The sequence below is a fragment of the Salmo salar genome, chromosome 19 (assembly GCF_965601325.2).
Source record: "Salmo salar chromosome 19, fSalSal1, whole genome shotgun sequence".
NCBI lineage: Eukaryota > Metazoa > Chordata > Actinopteri > Salmoniformes > Salmonidae > Salmo > Salmo salar.
Window position 1 is genome coordinate 8,725,113 of NC_138309.1, and position 15,532 is coordinate 8,740,644.

Genomic DNA, 15,532 nt, shown 5'->3' on the forward strand with positions numbered 1-15,532 from the left:
CCTGTATTAAAGAACATAAATGGTTAAAGACAAGTGTGGATAAATAAAAACATTTTCCAATTTCATTTAAGGACCAAAAAATTGACAGCTGTGCCATATAAATTGCAAAATAGTTGGGAAGAGATTTTCGATGTACCCATTCCATGGCACTTGCTTTATGAATTGATACGCAAAACGCCAGATTCAGAACTTCACATTTTTCCATTTAAATTACTATACAAAATTTTTGCAACTAATAGAATGTTATATATATGGGGGATACAATCTTCCCAGCTCTGCAGATTTTGCTGTGAGGAGGCAGAGTCATTAGATCATTGATTTTGGTATTGTCCATATGTAGCTCATTTTTGGTCACAGGTCCAGGAATGGCTGAAAAATTGCAACATTTGCCTAGAACTAACACTGCAGATAGCAATACTGGGTGATTTTAAAAAGCCATAATCAATAATAGAATAATTATTTTAGCAAAAATGTTTATTTTTAATTTACAGTCTGTAGAAGCTATGAGAATAGAAAGGTTCAGTACTTTTGTGAAGCATCACAGCACAGTTGAAAAATATATGGCAAATAGAAATCCAAAATGGATGGTGTTGATAGATGGGAGGGGTTGAATGCAGCTGAAGGGTGGGACTAATAACAAAATAACCAATGTAAAACATACGGGGTCTGTAAAATGTATATAGGTTCAGACATTTTGTGAAATAGCACAGTTACAAATAGAAATCAAACTGGATGGACATCAGAAATAGAGGAAGTACTAAAAACAAACAAAATGTAACTATTGTAAAATAGATTGTGTCTGTAAAATGTGTATAAGATGTATATGTATGTATGTGCATATGCATGCATGCTGTACCAGTCAAAAGTTTGGACACACCTACTCATTTGAGGGTTTTTCTTAATTTTTTGCTATTTTCTAAATTGTAGAATAATAGTGAAGACATCAAAACTATAAAATAACACATATGGAATCATGTAGTAACCAAAAAAGTGTTAAACAAATCTTAAATATATTTTAGATTCTTCAAAGTAGCCACCCTTTGCCTTGATGACAGCTTTGCACACTAGGCATTCTCTCAACGAGCTTCATGAGGTAGTCACCTGGAATGCTTTTCCAACAGTCTTGAAGGAGTTCCCACATATGCCGAGCACTTGTTGGCTGCTTTTCCTTATCTCTGCGGTCCAACTCATCCCAAACCATGTCAATTGGGTTGTTGGGTGATTGTGGATGCCAGGTCATCTGATGCAGCACTCATCACTCTCCTTCTTGGTCAATTAGCCTTTACACAGCCTCGGTGTGTTTTGGGTCATTGTTCTGTTAAAAAAACAATATTTCCACTAAGTGCAAATCAGATGGAAAGGCGTGCGCCCCATGGAGGATTTGAACTTGCACCACAAGTGGCAATAGATGTCAGGAACTTGGCCCCATACCACTGTGATCTAACCGTCCAGAGCCGTCGGCGCTTGTAATGCACAATTATATTATCAGTGTGTGCCATTGGACTTCTGGTAGGTATGTTTTAGTGAGAAAGAGTTGATCAGAAACAACTACATTTACCCTCCACCTAAATGTATATTTATGAGCAATTCCCCGAACCCCCAACTTCTCACCTGAATGCATTTTTGTTTTACATTTGAAGGGGTTGGGCAAAGGCTGAGATTGGGGTTGAGAGTTACTCTTTGACTTTTTCTGCTGGATGTTTTTTCTAAGACCCCTTTTCCATCTGTTCGACCAGAAATCAAATGTTTTGGGTGAAAAAAATGTATAATGCCTTAATGTCTCAAATATAGACTCATTATGTTTGTAACAGACCTATAAGACTAGAGTGGCTGCTATAGTAAGTAGTTAATGAAGTAGTTAATAAAACCATAGACTGTGTGGACCTGAACAGCCTCTCAGCATGACACACGCACATGGTGACACACAGAGCTGGAAACTGATTATGACAATCTGTCTCCAGCCCCATCCCTCAATCTGTGTGAGTCACAGCCACTGATGCCAGCAGGCAGGCAGTTCTAAAGATCCCTGCTGTCTTGAAGCTAGCTAGACTACAACCCTGTCCCTGCCTGCCGCCGCCTCCCCACACACTCTCTGTCTCGTGTTGGTTTCACATTTCTTGCAGTAGAGGAAATACAGAATGTCTAGTCAACGTTGTTGTTGTTTAGGTGTTTTAGTACTGTGCTGAAACAAAAGCCTGCACAAGCAGGAATGATGGTCACTGAGCTAAAGAGACAGATGAAGGGGGTGTGATGAGTATGGAGGTCAGAGGTGCTGTATGCTCATCTTGATTAAAAGAACAGGCCTCTGGATTTGACTAACATTAGTTCAATCTGATGGGATGTTTATGTTTAGTCATTACTCTACAATAACACTATGCTTTCTCTTTCTCTCGCACTCAGATCAATGAGTTGAGCCATGTTCAGATCCCCATCATGCTGATGCCTGATGACTTCAAGGCCTACTCCAAGATCAAGGTGGACAATCACCTCTTCAACAAGTAAGTGTACAGACACACACAAGACACACTAATCAAAATGCTCTGATGTTAAATGTCTATCTCAATAACAGCTTGTACTGTGTGTGTGTGTGTGTAGGGAAAACATGCCGAGCCATTTCAAGTTTAAGGAGTACTGTCCTCTGGTGTTCCGCAACCTTAGAGAACGTTTTGGCATCGACGACCAGGATTTCCAGGTACACGCACGCAGAAGCAGACTGAACTCTGACAATCACACACTCACTCTCTCTCTCTCTCTCTCTCTCTCTCTCTCTCTCTCTCCCACAATTTCTTGCTCACATTCTCTCTGTAGATTCAAAAACAGTTTCAGATTTTTACAGAAATGTGTGATTCACTGTTCTCTCTCTCTTTGTAGAACTCCCTGACCCGTGCGGCTCCGTTAAACAGTGATTCCCAGGGTCGGAGTGGGGCTCGCTTCCACACCTCCTACGACAAACGCTACGTCATCAAAACCATCACCAGTGAGGATGTGGCTGAGATGCACAACATCCTCAAGAAGTACCACCAGGTACACACACACACACACACACACACACACACCTCAAGAAGTACGAAAGTGAGTCTTAATCAAACTCTCCTCCAATGCTTCTATTTCTCTAGTTCATAGTGGAGTGTCATGGCAACACGCTGCTGCCTCAGTTCCTGGGGATGTACCGCCTCACAGTGGACGGAGACGAGACCTACATGATCGTCACCAGGAATGTCTTCTCCCACCGCCTCTCTGTCTACAAAAAATATGACCTCAAGGTAGGTAGCTAGGTAGGTAGGGGTGGGAGGGAGGGAGGGGATAATTGGAGACTTTCATAAGGAAAAAGGAATGTCTGACATCTTTCTGTCTATCAGGGCTCCACTGTGGCCAGGGAGGCCAGCGACAAGGAGAAGGTACAGTAATTTACTCACACTCACACACACACACACAAAACAACCAGACCTATACATGGTGTGTTTTAGTGTATTGATATAGACACTAATTATGGAGTTTGATTCTGATTCCTGGCCACTCCCTGTCCTATAAAAGCCATGAGGGCGGGAACCGAGGAAGGAATGGACTGACGGACGGAGGGTGGGGGGAGGGACTGACGGACGGACAGGGTGAGGGGGAGGAACTGACGGACGGACGGACGGAGGGACTGGGGGCAGGGACCGGGGGGGAGGGAGGGACTGACGGGGGAGGGACGAAGGGAGGGGGGAGGAAGGGACGGACGGAAGGAGGGAGGGAGGGACGGAAGGGGGGGGGGGGGGGGACGGACAGAGGGAGGGAGGGAAGGGAGGGCCCAACGGAGGGGAGGGAGGGACCAACAGGGGTGGGGGACCGACAGGGGTGGGGGAAGGAAGCAAGGGACCGACCGACGGAGGGAGGGGACAGCGGGACCGACAGGAGGGACCGACGGCCCGAGGGGAGGGACCGACGGCCCGAGGGGAGGGACCGACGGCCCGAGGGGAGGGACCGAGAAAGGGAGGGACCGAGGGAGGAGGGATGGACCGAGAAAGGGAGGGAGGGAGAGGAACCGAGGGAGGGAGAGGAACCGAGGGAGGGAGAGGGGGGACCGAGGGAGGGAGCTGTGTGTTAACACCTGGTCCATTAAACCAACAGCTTCTGTTCATTTACCTACCTGCCCTACCTTATGTCATCAACTACATGGCTCCACTTCTACTGAGCTGGTTTGCGTTGGTTTTTGGGGTGGGAGTGGGGGGGGGGTAGTTCAAACTGTTCATCTTCTGTTAAGACCCCTGCCCATTACACTCACCATACTCTTGCACGCTCCGTGTGTCTTCAGTTTGCTGCTGCTACAGCAGTCCCATTGCTTCCCCTGCTTGCTGTCTGTGTGTGAGAGACCGATGTGTGTGCCAAATGCTTTGTTTGTCTTCTAGAGAGTGAATGTTTTGTGTGTGTGTGCGTTTACATTCCTGGATTATTTGATCAGATGCTCTTTGTTTTCTGGTAATAAGAGCAGACTTTCTCTGAGAGTGAATGAGTGAATCAGCCCAGAGCCGTGTGGTCTAAATATATGGCTTTGATTCAGCCAATGGCAGTTGTACAAACAGAACACAGGCTTTGTGATTCTGCAACCTTCCCTGTTGGCAGGAATCTTCCCTGCAGTGTGGGAAAGTGTGATGTGGTGTGAACTGGCGTGTGAGACTGAACTTTTCTGCATATTTGGACGTTGTGTGTGTGTGTCTGAGTAGCTAGATCATCATTTGACCCCGACAGGCCGGATCTTTCCTCCTGAAACTGTAGAAGCTCGGCCGGGTGGAACACCAAAACCAGCGGGGCGTTGTAACTTCGGGGAACCCCTCAGTCTAAATATAGCCCTCTGAGGAAGAGAATAGGGACTTAAATGGGAGTACAGAAGCTGTTGATCACACACTGTACTACACAGTAAGCTCTCTTCTCTCAGCTTAATGTGTCACTATTACAGAATGCCAATAGTTTTTTCTGACAGATCAGCGATAACGGACTAGCCAAGATGTGGAACGACTTGAATTGTTCCATTTACAAACACAACGGCTGTAGTACTAATACAAGATAATACAAGTACCTACTGCTGCTGCTTTTACCACAGGCCTACAGCATTCACAGGCCTACAGCATTCACAGGCCTACAGCATTCACAGGCCTACAGCATTCACAGTTGTACACTGTTTTTACCTAAAAGTTTGACATAGTGTGTACACACACACACACACACACACACACTGTATGCGCACAGAAATCCGTGAACAGGCATGCCATGACCACCCACCATCACTGTTCAATTACATGACTTGTGAATGAATTAAAGGCCTTCTCACATTGAGCAGTCGTGTGTGTGTGTGTTCAGGCATGACTACTTCCACTATCATGTTTCATCTCTAATGGCAGACTGGCTTTAGAAATACACATTTTCTACATTTTCAGGTTAGGTTGATTCATTGGTTAGTTGGTAAAAAGCTGTGACTGAGTGGTATCCATAGGCACTGCTGTGTATTCATGAATACACTAGGGGTGAATGGAGGTACAGGATATTAGGTGTGTGTTGAGGTACATGGTAGTTAGTATGTGTTAGGTGGTGTAATGTAATGTGCGTAACAGCCGTATGGTGTGTAGTGTTTCACACACAAACAACAAGCACTCTTGACTGACTGCATGCCCCCCCCCCCCCCCCCCCCCCATGCACGTTCTCTGCATGGTCCTACATCTCTAGGTTCGTCTCCAACACCTCCACCAACCGCTCTGTTCTGCATGCTGTAGACTCACTTGGCCTACTGTCCTCACATGGAACCTGGACTTTTCTTTCACATCAACATATTCATACTTTACAGCCAGGGTGGGCAATGGGGCTGCACTATGCACTGTGCGGGGTTTTGTTCCTGCTCTTAACACACCTAATTCAAGTGATCTAATCACAGTCAATGTTTAGACCATGAATAGTGATGTGATTAGGGATCAGTTGTGTTAATGCTGGGCTGGAACAAAAGTCTGCACTCCCAGCTTCTCCCTGGTTCCAGAGATTTGTCATGGTACCTGTTTACCACTATAGATCTCTGCTATCTAACGTTGTTGTTTCCTCTCCCTGGGCTCCTCCTGCCCGCTGGTAGTGGTGTTAACACTGTTAGCTACCGGCTGGCCTTCCCTACAGGCGACATGGCATTTACCTGACATAGTCCGTCTTAGCACCAGTCTAAAAGAACACCTGAAATGCCACCCTAGCTGTTACAGCGCTTTCTTATGCGCACAAAACCGGAGGATATGCAGATTCTGTTTACACTTAGCAGATGCTATATCCAAAGAGATTTGCAGTACAGTGAGAGCATAAAATGTAGTATGTGTATGTGATCCCTGCGGGAATTGAACCTGCAACCTTGGCTTTTCTAGCAGCACTTGCCAGGCTGTACGCTCTTTCAGAAGCTCTCTTTCCTTGCCGCGCTTTAAACTAGACTAATACAGTTTGTATATTTCTTAAACACTTGCCTTTCCTTAAAACTTCCTTCCTTCCTGTCCCCGGCTCTCTCCTCTCATCCTCCTCCCTCCATCCCTCCCTCGCTCCCCTCTTCTAGCAGCCACGCCCTCCTGAGGATGCGCCACCGCGGCCCAAATCTAACGTTCAGCAAAGGCTGCAAACGCTGCGGATCGCCACGCGCTTTTACTGCGCCATGAAACACGTAAGAGACGTAAGGAACAAGGCCAGGCATGCTCAATCTATCTACCTATCAAATCATATTATAGAACCAAGTCCAGGCATGCTCAATTTATCAGATCAATCGTATCTCATTTTATTTTCATAGCTTTTTCAGATTCCTGTAATGACAGATACAGGACACCTGCAATGGACTGACATGTAGGAAACAGGCAGATGGGAACTGGCTTATTCTGGAACAGTTATTCACACTGTTGTTTTTTCCCCCTTTCGTCTAGGGCTATTGACTCACAACCAATCACTTTCACTTCCTGTCCCTCACAAATACACACACACAGTGTAATGATGCTGTACCTCAGGGAGTGTGTGTCTGCGTCTGAAATGGCACCCTATTCCCTATATAGTGCACTGCTTTTGACCAGGGCCCATCAGTCCCCCTGGCTAAAAGTAGTGCGCTATATAGGGAAAACGGGTGCTATTTCAGAGACAACCTGTGTGTAACTGACCCAGATTCCCATTCGGTGTTGACGAGCAGGCAGAGAGAGACACGTGACTGGTTAGAACAGCTGTTGTCTGAGCATGCCCAGAGCACAGCACCACTGAGCTGCAGCTGCTCCCCACCAGGCCTCTCCATTCCTCTCCTGTCCTTCCTGACCAATAATCACAATCCTGCTGTACTATCATCACACCGAGCCGTTTCACTGACCGCTTTTGGTTTTATTGACCTTTTATTTACCTGGAGGTTTGACTGTATATTTTTTGATACTTCAGTTGGTGATCTGTTACAATTCTCCTGTTCTCTCTCGCCAAGCTGAGACAAATTCACTATCGAGCGACCTCACTCACATCCGATGTGCCACAAACTTCCTGTAGCGCACTGGTAATGATGATCGAGCCCAAAGAGATCCTTCATGTCATTCTATGATGATGCCGTTCAAAAAACTGCCTTTGGTCACCTGATTGAAGGCCTTGTGCAATGGTCCTCTGATCGATCTCTTCTCTACCCTGCTCTCATTGTCTCTCTCTCTCATTTTCTCCCTCTTTCTCTCACATTCTCTCTCTCTCTCTCTCGGCTATTTTCATCTCACTTCATCTATTCTGCCTATTACTGCTACTCTACCATGTCAGACCGGTCTACCTCTGAACCACAACCATTACGTACAGTACCTGATCTACTGCTTGTATGAGATGCTCTATACTTTCTCTGATATCTGAACTGATCATTGAGCGATTTAGTGGTTGATCAGGAAGATGAGTGTTTGGGAAGAGATTGAGGATGCATAGAATGGGTGGATGGATATTTGCAATGTATATTATTTTCAGGATGATGTCTGTAGCTGGTACTAGTGTGCCTCTACCTGCTGGTTGACTCTCCACATTATTACAACGTTCACCTATTTCAGTGTGCAAGGGAGCCTCGGCCATTGCAGAATTGTTTGTGGTCTTTGTTGCTATATGTGTGTGGGTTTGTGTGGCCGCTTTTCTCGTGCTGCCGTAGAACTGCTTCTGTCAGCTCTCTGAGCAGTGCTGCTGCTGTGACCTCATTTCCTGCTCACTCCTTCCTCTGTGTAGCCAGATGGCTCATTGGAAACTCACAAGCCTCCATACAGCTCCCACTGTCTTTAACTGTCGTTATGTGTCACAGATCACTTTATTCAATGAGTCAGTTAGTTAGTTGGATCATTTTAAAGAGTGTACCTTCGGACTCCTTTCTAATAATGTAATTAGTTATAAAGTCCAGGTGTGTCCTCTGCTGTCCTGACTGTGTTTGTCTGTGTGGTGTGTCAGGCCAAGGAGCTGCCCACCTACAAGGACAACGACTTCATCAACGATGGACAGAAGATCTACATTGACGATGACAACAAGAAGATGTTCCTGGAGAAACTACGTAAAGACGTGGAGGTGTGTGTGGTTCTGTTATTTCTTCTGGTGTGAGTGAATAAATACTTGGGTTGGATTCATCCTGGTCTCACTCTTACCAAAAATGTCATTCTCCCCTTTTACTCTCTCCATGACTTTATTCTATGTCTCCTTCCTCCCTCTCCCTCCCTCCAGTTCCTGGCCCAGTTGAAGCTGATGGACTACAGTCTGCTGGTGGGGATCCATGACGTGGAGCGGGCTGAGCAGGAGGAAGTGGAGAGTGAAGATAACGAGGGGGATGATGAGGGGGAGAGTGACGGAGGGATTGGCACTCCCCCTGACTCCCCCAGTAACACCCTGGACAGCACCAAGCCCCTGTCCCCGGGGGAGTTTGACCCCACCATAGACGTCTATGCCATCAAGAGCAACGACAGTGAGTGGAGAGGGGCAAGGAGGGCGGAGAAGGAAAGGGATAGAAGGAGGGGTACAGGAGACTAAAAAGCAAAGGGTTCACTTCAAAACAGTGGGTCAGAAATACCAAATAGATGAGCAGTGTGGTTGTAGCCCTCTGGTGGCTTCATGTTATATAATTAAGCAATATACCACGGCTAAGGGCTGTTCTTAGGCACTACGCAGCACGGTGTGCCTGGATACAGCCCTTAGCCGTGGCATATTGGCCATATACCACAAACACCTGAGGTGCTTTATTGTTATTATAAACTGGTTACCAACATAATTAGAACAGTAAAAATAAATGTTTAGTCATACCCGTGGTATACGGCTGTCAGCCAATCAGCATTCAGGGCTTGAACCACCCAGTTCATAATATAGGGATAATCCTGTGTGTCTGTGTCCAGGTGCTCCTAGGAAGGAGGTGTACTTCATGGCGGTCATTGACATTCTGCAACATTACGATGCCAAGAAGAAGGCTGCTCATGCTGCTAAGACCGTCAAACACGGGGTGTGTGTGTGTGTGTGTGTGTGTGTGTGTGTGTGTGTGTGTGTGTGTGTGTGTGTGTCGCATGCCTACTTCTCTGTTGGTGTAAATGTTGTGTGTTTGGGTTTCCTCCCTTGACTGACTGTCTTCCACCGTGTGTCTCCCCCTGCAGGCGGGAGCTGAAATCTCCACGGTAAACCCAGAGCAGTACTCCAAGAGGTTCTACGACTTCATCACCACCATTCTCTCATAGCCCCCAGGGGAAGGGGAGGGGGCACTTAGGGAGATGAGAGATGGAGAGAAGGGATGGTTGAGGGTGGGGGTATTGCGCTCTATCTCTCCGTCAGCAAGGGTGTCCCTCTCAGCAGCTAATACCATCATTTGTTTACATTCATCTTCTCCTCTGTTACGTTGATCTCTGTTACATTGAACAGGGGAAATGGTATTCTAGGTTCTAGTCAGTACTTTTATATTAGTTTGTTTTGTTTACTTTGGGAATGTTTTTTTTACTGCCTCTTAACACCACGTCCTCACCCTGCATTGTTTTTGTTTGTTGTTCTGCATTCCTGTTTGGGGGGGGGGGGGGTGTTTAGAATGAGGATGAACAGGGCTGTGATTGGATAACAATAGTGTGGTCACTCGGAGTAAATAGTATAGGATGAAGTAAACAGGAAGTGCACCTTGAGGCTTATCCAATCGCTCGTCTTCAGGAAGTATGAAGCAGTCTTCCAATTGGCCTTCAGCCAGACCATCCAATCGCCATTTAGTACAGCCCTGCCCCAGCCAAAGCTACTTTCTTATTTGTCCCATCATCCATCACTTTCCCTTTAGACCCTCCTCCTGGCAGTGGATGTTACTCCTCCATTCTCAACTTACACTGCTATCCTCCTGTCACACACACTGCTCTCCTCTACCCCTCCCTCGATATACAAGATAAGTTAAGATGAGTTGTGTTTAGTAAGACGGGGAGCTGGTCAGTAGCGCTGGGTTTAGTAAGACGGGGAGCTGGTCAGTAGCGCTGGGTTTAGTAAGACAGGGAGCTGGTCAGTAGAGCTGGGTTTAGTAAGACAGGGAGCTGGTCAGTAGCGCTGGGTTTAGTAAGACAGGGAGGTGGTCAGTAGAGCTGGGTTTAGTAAGACGGGGAGCTGGTCAGTAGAGCTGGGTTTAGTAAGACAGGGAGCTGGTCAGTAGCGCTGGGTTTAGTAAGACAGGGAGCTGATCAGTAGCGCTGGGTTTAGTAAGACAGGGAGCTGGTCAGTAGCGCTGGGTTTAGTAAGACAGGGAGCTGGTCAGTAGAGCCTGGTTTAGTAAGACAGGGAGCTGGTCAGTAGAGCTGGGTGTGATTTATGACATCACTGACTGATCTGGTTTGTGTCATTCTGGATATTAGGAAGTTGGTGTGTGACTTCCTGTGGGACAGGGCAGGGCGGTGTTGTGATCTTTCATGGACCTTTTGATCCTGCATTGCCATCAGCACCTTAAACAAATCATTGCACTTTTATGTTGTTAAACATAGGATTTTTTTGTTCCGTTACATGTGCTGCAACAAAAGCACTGTTTGAAGCTATCGAACTGTGCCCCAAGATTTCTGATGGGGGTGTAGTAGGGACGAGGGAAAGTGTCTAGGCTGGAAGGCACTAGGGAGTAGGAGGGACTACAGGTGGGTTTGGGACAGGGCCTGAATGTAGTGAGCAGCAGAGGGAGAGGAGGGGTGTGTTCAGGACAGACAGCCCAGTGTTTACCTCTGGCATCGTACCAGCCTGAACCAGAGTCTTACCCACATCTGTCTGTCTCGGGTCTCCAACCCCGGCCCTGAAGAGGTACTGGGTATGGAGGCTTTTACTCCAGCCCAGCACTAGCACACCAGATTCAGCTAATTGTGGTCCAGACTGAAGACCTTGATTAGTTGGTTATTTGAATCTGTATGTGTAGTTATTATGGATCCCCATTAGCTGCTGCCAAGACACCAGCTACTCTTCCTGGGGTCCGGCACAATTAAGGCAGTTATACAATTTTAAAAACATTACAATACATTCATAAGAGATTTAACAGTGTGCCCTCAGGCCTCTACTCCACTACCACATATCTACCAAACAAAATCCATGTGTACGTGTGTGTATAGTACGTATGCATATGTCTGCGCCTATGTTTGTGTTGCTTCAGGTGTGTTAAAGCTGGGCTGGAACAAAAGCCTGCACACCCAGTAGCTCTCCAGGACCGGAGTTGGAGGAGCCCGAGACATACAAAGATCTCTACATATGTTTCAGGCCTGAATCGGACGTGTGTCTCAGGGTTTCATGAGAGAGGGAGAAGGGGAGGGTGGGGAAGAGGTGCTGGGTTGTAGAAAAATATGCTTTTGTTTAAGTGGTGATGTCATGCCAACCTGTCAACCTCTCCTTTTAACATTGTCTGCCTGTTATTCAGACTTGTTGGTGTTTTTGAAAGGTTGTTTATCTCGGAATTTGGCAGGTTTGAATTGACTTGGTAAATTTGTATATTTTGCACAAAAAGGAACCAAATGTTATGCATACGATCCTGACTGGTTGCTGTGGTCTTAACAAGGGAAACACAATATCATTATACCTGTACCAGAACCATATACACACTGAGTGTACAAAACATTAGGAACGCCTACCTAATATTTAGTTTCACCCCCTTTTCCATCAGAACAGACTCAATTCATCGGGGCATAGACTCTACAAGGTGTCAAGCGTTCTACAGGGATGCTGGCCGATGTTGACTCAGGCTTCCCACAGTTATCAAGTTGGCCGGAAGTCCTTTTAGTGGGGGACCATTCTTGATACACATGGGAAACTGTTGCGCATTTAAAACCCAGCAGCGTTGCAGTTCTTGACATACTCAAACCGGTGCGCTTGGCACCTACTACCATACCCCGTTCAAAAGGCACTTCAATCTTTTGTCTTGTCCATTCACCCTCTGAATGGTACACATACACAACCCATGTATCAAGGCTAAAAATCCTTCATTAACCTGTCTCCTCCCCTTCATACCCTGATTTGAAGTGGATTTAACAGGTGACATCAATAAGGGATCATAGTGGTCACCTGGATTCACCTGGTCAGTATGTTATGGAAAGAGCAGGTGTTCCTAATGTTTTGTATACATATATATATATATAGCTCTGACTTGTACCAAGTGAGAAGAGTTTGGTGTTTTATCTGTGATGGGTAACCAACATAAAACCAGTAACATCGTCCTCTACTATTCTATCCCAAGCAAAAATCTTCCATATTGTTTTAGATGCATAGATTATATTCACATATATTTTTACATTGCATTTAAGTCATTAAATATAATTGTATTTTAAAGCACCACCCTTTGAGTGAATGACAGTGTTGTGTTATATGAAGAATGATACTGCTTGAATTTGTACAATGCTTGTACGTACTGTAAAAACAAAAGAAATGCATGTTGCAGGAATACGCTTTCTTCCTGCTGTCTATGGCTGTTTATATCCATTGTAGCTCTCCTAGACTTAACCCCATCTGAGTCTCTCCTTACCGTGCTTTAAACTGTGTTTGTATCATATACACTGTGTAAGAGGTGTGCCTTTATACTCCAAATTATTTACATTTTTACTTTTTTTTTATTATTTTTTTTTTTTTACAAAGTTTAAAGTTTATTTTAATAATAGGGTGGTTACTTTGAGATGTATCCCCAGCTTTATTTTCCACCTTTTCCCTGTGTAGTAGGTGTTTTCCATCTATTATTGTTATGGAGTCAAATTGACAATTTTATTGACTTTCAGTTTTCAAACAAAACTAAAATATCAGTTTCTGTTGTGGTAATTTTATGGGTAGAACTTAGTCATTAGGCACTGATCTAGTTTACCTTCCCCAAATCCTAACCTTACCATCTGCAAATCTGAACATAGATCAGTGTCTAGGGACAACGTCTACCTCCTCCCTGGTGTGGAGATGGCATCTGTGCTGATATTAACCCTTCGTTCCTCGCTGCTTCTGTCTCAGTAGAGACCTGTTTGTTTTGTCGTGGCAGTGGTGTGTGTCCGTGACTGTCGTGATGGTGTTTGTCGTGCTTGTCCTCTGACGGCTTCCTCTCAAGTTTGAGTGTGTCTGAAATTGCACCATATTCCCCATAACAGTGCAATTATTTTGACAAGAGCCCACTTAGTGTTAAGGATTAGGGTTAGATGGGTTCTGGTCATAGATCGTGCACTATTTAGGGAATCGGGTGCTATTTCAGACGCGGTCTAAACTCTTAGGAGTTGCTCCCCCCTGTCCACCATCTTATGTTAACGTCACTGCATTGTCACTGCTCACTAAGCCCTAACCTTTTAGGTTAAGGGGAAACGTCCCACCCACTGGCCAGCTCTCACTTTCCTCACGAACAGGACTCAAAAAGAGGATACAGCTCTGTTTGGCCTTGATGGCTTCCTGTAGTCAAGGTGAGCACACTTTGAGAGAAAACAGAGCGTTGTTTTTGCTCTAGGAGGATGAAGGCTGGATCCATAGAGAACATGCTGCCATGTCACAGACTTGGACAATGACACATATCCTTACCCACTGAGCCCCAGTCCAGTTGGATATAGGTGGCTGGTTTTGTCCATCGTTGGCTGGTCCTTCAACCCTCACCCTCTGTGTAAAGGCTTCAATATCCCCCTACTAAACCTACCATTTTGCCAAAAGCAACTTTTCCTATCTATGTGCGTTCATCTACAGTCAAAACGACCCCACCCATTAGCTTTAACATATTGTAAGGTGTAAATGTACCGGTTTGACTGAATCTGTACATTTTTTAATGTGTGTGTGCGTGTGCGTGTGTGTGAGTGTGTGTTACAGATGGGTGTTTAATGTTCACAGCTGTTGGGACAGACTAGTGTGAGGTTTATATGTGGAGTTTTAACTGTTTTGGGAAATAAGACATGATGACTTGGGCTTGACAGAATCTGCAGGGGCAGAATTTTCTCAATTTCTCCTCAGAAAGGATTTGAAGTTGATAATACTCATGGAATCAACTCCAATAAAACAAAATACTGTTACAAAATAAAAAGTTTGTTGGAATTAATAGGCAGACAGACTAGATGACTATAAAGGTTTTGGTGAGAGATCTTCCCTGCAGATTGTGTCCGGTCTGTAATGATGACCCAGAGTCCTTGCTAACTGTTGCTAAAGTGTTGTGTGTGTATTGCTGTCTGCTGGTGGTCAGTGGGAGTAAACTGTTGTGTGCTGTGAGGGAGGCTAACTCATGTTCTATGATGTTTATTGTTCAACACAACGATAATAATAATAAACTCCATTCCATAAGCATTTGCTCAAATACAATAAAGCACTTTGTCTGCTAAACTAAAGTCTGCTTAGAATACTGTGCTTTTCCATTATTTTCACCATCTGACTGTCTTTTGGGCTTTGTTAATTCATGTGTCCTGTATTTTTCAAGGTAGTGCCATTGAGAAGCTTTTTTTTTCGGGAGAGGAAGTGTTAAAGCGGCCACACACACAGGACACCACTAAAACTATATGCTACTTAAAGGAGATTCAAAATGGAATCACAAATGATATACAAACTCTTCCAACTGTGTCACAGGCACATTCTATTACACAAGCTAGTCCCTGCATACGGTTTGCCCTGTTGTATTTGACGAAAAATATTGCATCCTTTAGACTTTAGGGTGGTGTTTAAAAAGGTATATTATTTTTAATTATTACGGATATTTCTCTACGTCTTCGTTTATGAAAGGTGGGCTTTTTTCGCGTAAGTTAAACATTCTGTCTGAAATGGGTGTTAAATTCCATCATGCGGCATAAATATTTGGATCAAATACAGGGACATGCAGAAACGAAATACACGTGCTAATGTTCACAAAATAGTTTTGATTTTTATTTATTTAGGAATTAAGTATAATTTATTCCTTTATTTTGTCAAAAGTTTTCTTGGTTTATTTTTAAGAATTAGCCAAGGCTCATACAGTTTTTGCCATTTGCTACTGTAAATCTCTTGCCCCTAAAAGACAAGAAAACTCATCTCCAGTTAGTCATTGATCTAGGTAGGCTGGATCTGAGTAAATTCATTTAATTTAGCTAATTGAATTGATTGTGACTTGTGTTGAGCCCAAATCCTACAT

At 44.8% G+C, this 15,532-nt stretch overlaps 1 protein-coding gene across 3 annotated transcripts in view; it reads left to right on the plus strand.

The window, feature by feature from the left end:
• The window catches only part of LOC106578380 (phosphatidylinositol 5-phosphate 4-kinase type-2 alpha), a 34,964-nt gene extending 20,205 nt beyond the window's left edge, over window positions 1–14,759 (plus strand). The window contains exons 2-11 of one of the 3 annotated variants that reach the window (XM_082965593.1): window positions 2,401–2,498; window positions 2,596–2,692; window positions 2,872–3,024; window positions 3,117–3,263; window positions 3,360–3,398; window positions 6,554–6,667; window positions 8,422–8,535; window positions 8,689–8,926; window positions 9,351–9,454; window positions 9,603–14,759. In XM_082965593.1, coding sequence (XP_082821719.1) covers window positions 2,401–2,498; window positions 2,596–2,692; window positions 2,872–3,024; window positions 3,117–3,263; window positions 3,360–3,398; window positions 6,554–6,667; window positions 8,422–8,535; window positions 8,689–8,926; window positions 9,351–9,454; window positions 9,603–9,683 — 1,185 coding nt within the window. In that variant the 3' untranslated portion in view covers window positions 9,684–14,759. The remainder of the gene's footprint in view (window positions 1–2,400; window positions 2,499–2,595; window positions 2,693–2,871; window positions 3,025–3,116; window positions 3,264–3,359; window positions 3,399–6,553; window positions 6,668–8,421; window positions 8,536–8,688; window positions 8,927–9,350; window positions 9,455–9,602) is intronic. The other 2 variants (XM_082965594.1, XM_082965595.1) reach the window with 2 other exon arrangements.
• The last annotated feature ends 773 nt before the right edge of the window (window positions 14,760–15,532 follow it).